We start from the raw sequence: 3,609 nt of genomic DNA, 5'->3' as shown, positions 1-3,609 counted from the left end.
ATCGTGAGTTGAAGATTGACGTAACGAATGGCTACAGAATGCGATTTACTGCCGTAGTAAAGCGTTTATTAACTTCACGAGCATTCACGTCGGCGTCGTAATTGCTCGCTTAACTTTGACATATAACTTGTAAGCATTGAGAACGTCAATTTTTCAACACAAAATTAAGCATTTTAAGCTTAACGGAGATATTTTCCATTTTACTCGAAATTGTCTCATTATTGCATACTGAGACGTTTTAAAAATCACGTACATTTAGATAAGATAGAGAAAATGATAATATGAAGAAAAACAAAAATAATAATATGAAAAATTTCCGACTTAGATAACGTCAAAAAAATGACGAATATATTGGAAATTCTATGAATTTGAAACTATATCTTGTAAAATTACATATTATTTTTATGTAAAGAATTTTTATTTTTTTATAAAACCATAATCATTACCGATAAAGTATAATCTCACCCAACCCTGCTTTCTTAGAATAGATATTGAAAGAGTTAAATAAATAACATCGCAATAAATATATGACATTAATACTTTTAAAAAATTTGTTTTTAAAAATTTAGCACACTCTAGAAAAATTTTTTCTAACACTTTGGCTAACTGACTGAAGAAATTAATTGCATATATAAGTCATTGAATGTAAATAAAATATCAATTAAAAAAAGAAATATCTATTAGTGTGATACGTGGAATATACGTGACGTATATAAACACGCAAAAATGTAAATACAGATACAAATTCATATGCCACATGTATGAGAAAATGTAATGCCTTCTCTCTAATTGGTTATGCGTAGTCAGATACGTACGTCACAGATTTACTTGTGTAAGTCATAGTCGTATAAATGCCTCGACCATTGTAAACTAAGAATTCAGTCGAGGTCGAGCTCTCGAGTTGGTTAAATCTAAAGAACTTTTGTCTGGTGAGTATTTATCAATACAAATTCTAATTCGCCTACTTTGTCATATCAGATATTCTTCATAAAATTTATAAAATAAAATAATTGAAAATATTGGTTAAATGAAACAATGAGTCATGCATATAGCAAAATTATTGTAAAACTGTGTATATAAATTGTTTACTGTTTATTAAATAGCCGTCAGAAAATCAATAATCAATTTTAATGAAGTGATAACATAAATAAATTTAATCTTTAGAAACTTATTGCATTGTTAATTTATCCAAGACCTTCAATTATATAATTATTTATTTATATTAAATATTACAAGTGTCATATTATCACTAGTTGTCATAAATTTTAAATTTTCGTTATCATGACGTAACAAAGAAAAAAAAATATTAAAATCCATTTAAAAATATTTTAATATCATATAGATTAATTTAAAATTGAGAAGTTTAGGAAACAAAAAATGTATATACATATTAGGTGTTGGAATTAATTCGTAGCGTTTTTTAATGAAAGAATGTTATTTATTTCACATGAGCATTAAAAAATACATTAATGAAAGTACTTCCCATCACTTGTAAAACGCTACGAATTAATTCCAACACCTAATATATATAAAGTATATGTTTTCAAAATAGTAGATGTACGCTTAAAAAGTTTAATTGTAATAAGCAATTCTTTTAATGATTTATTGTTGCTATGCTATTGGATATCACGCACTTGACATACGCTATATTCGCTTACGATTAAAATAATTGTATAGTTTTGTAGTCAACAACATATTAGGAACTTATTCGTAACGGAATAATAGTAGTTCAAGTAGTAAATTGTAAGGCACAATTCTAAAATTCAACGGTTACTTTGTCTATTAACTGATTGAGTCAGGTCTCGATGATTCATTCACATATATCTGTAATCTGTGCTGTGTGAGTATAAAACTCACGGTCGACTTATATCGCATTATGTAAATTAGATTTCATGAATACTTAGTCTGAACGTGTTACGTGCATAAATTGGGAATTAAAATTGAGTTATAATATTTAAAATAACAAATAAGTCATTCCATTTTTTTAATACAATTACTATAACTTTGAGCAATTAAAAATAATTTTGATAGATATTACGTTATCGATTTGCAATACTTCTGTATCTGAATGTAATTCGTGAAAATTACTTGATTGCAGAATACGACGTTGCTGAAAAGATGGCGAAATTGATGCTGTACGTCTTTATAGCGTTGCTAGCTGCGTCTCTTATCATGGGCGCTCCCGATAAGTCGACTAAATGCGGTCGACATGGTGACCCTGTTAGTATACATATTCTTGCATACTTTATTTTTCTGATCAAGTCGCTTTTTCTTTCATACTCATTTTTTTTTTAAACGCAGTATTGCTATAATCAACAAGTAAAGTAAGGAAAATAATTTTGCGTAATGGAATACTAAACGATTCATATGAATGATTATTTACACGAGAAACTAAAATGCACAATAAATCAGGAAATTTTAAGCAGATAAAAAATGTGCATAATTTTAACGGTTATATATACCGCTAGTATTGAATAATGTAAAAGTCTACTTAGAATATCTACTTAGAATAACGTAAAATATATTTATATATGCTTAGAGAATAACGTAAAATATATTTTTATATACTCAGAATAAAATATATTTTTATATACTTCTTCAAAGTTTATCTTTTTCTAATTTTTTTATATTGTTTTGATTCGATGTTTTTAATTTGCATATTGTTGTATAGAGTATCTAGTAAACTGTAATATTGGCAAACAAATAATTTGTCGTAAAAAAGCAAGTAAAAATAACAAATAAATTTTTTAACTGAAAAGCTTTTATTTTAAATTTTCACTTGTTTTTTTCACAAGAAATCTGGTCGTTGATTGTAATGCTATTATTTAGGAAAATTCTGTACATATTATCTTTTCTTTGCATGTGAATATTTTCTTAAAACTGATTTGATATGTGTACTTTTTATGTTCAGATTTACAGAATTATTTATTAACATTTTTCATTATTTCAGTTTAAATTGAATTTATATGATAAATAATAGATTGTTTATTAAATTTTAGTGTGTTTCTAACTCGCAATGCTGTTCCGGTATACAATGTCATCTTTATGCAAACAGATGTCAAGTTATAATTACTGAGCCAGAATTGATGGCGCAACGTGAGAAGATTTTGGGCCGAAGGGGCAAAGATTATTAACAGATAAGTTTTCAGGGTATTAGAATGACAATTCTGTTAATCTATAATGGTTAATCTACTATAATCTACTTAGATTTGCAGACTGTATTCAAAAAAATTAAATATTAACGTATAACATTTGTATAATAATCAGAAAATTAATATGATATCTTATATATATATATATATATAATTTAATACAGTAAATTCATTATAGATATAAGCAATATCTTGTAACGAAAAATGAGATTAAAAATATTAACTATTTATTTCGTTTATAACAATTTTTTTCTAAAGAATATGGTGCTCTTCTCATAAACAGAAAACAGAAGAAGATAACAACAAAATATTCATCTCATTGATTATCGCTATCTTATTAATTTGCGTCGGTTTATAATCAGGAGAATTTTTCGAAATAACGTAATCGCTTGCGTTATCGGATTTCTTAGTGACAAACTATAATGCATACTTCAAAAGGACTTGTCGACACAAAATG

General features: G+C 26.4%; 1 protein-coding gene across 1 annotated transcript; it reads left to right on the top strand.

Annotated features, from left to right (window-relative positions):
• The first annotated feature begins 800 nt into the window (after window positions 1-800).
• Window positions 801-3,382, top strand: LOC105144494 (ICK-type antimicrobial peptide 1-1). The gene is made up of 3 exons (XM_011053427.2): window positions 801-929; window positions 2,099-2,220; window positions 3,000-3,382. Exons 2-3 carry the CDS (start codon window positions 2,119-2,121, stop codon window positions 3,132-3,134), a joined length of 237 nt encoding a protein of 78 aa, XP_011051729.1. The 5' UTR covers window positions 801-929; window positions 2,099-2,118; the 3' UTR covers window positions 3,135-3,382.
• The last annotated feature ends 227 nt before the right edge of the window (window positions 3,383-3,609 follow it).

This window comes from Acromyrmex echinatior, chromosome 8, assembly GCF_024713525.1.
Source record: "Acromyrmex echinatior isolate Ae372 chromosome 8, ASM2471352v2, whole genome shotgun sequence".
NCBI classification, from domain to species: domain Eukaryota; kingdom Metazoa; phylum Arthropoda; class Insecta; order Hymenoptera; family Formicidae; genus Acromyrmex; species Acromyrmex echinatior.
The sequence above is the reverse complement of the archived record's forward strand: the minus strand, read 5'-3'. Positions and strand labels throughout refer to the sequence as shown.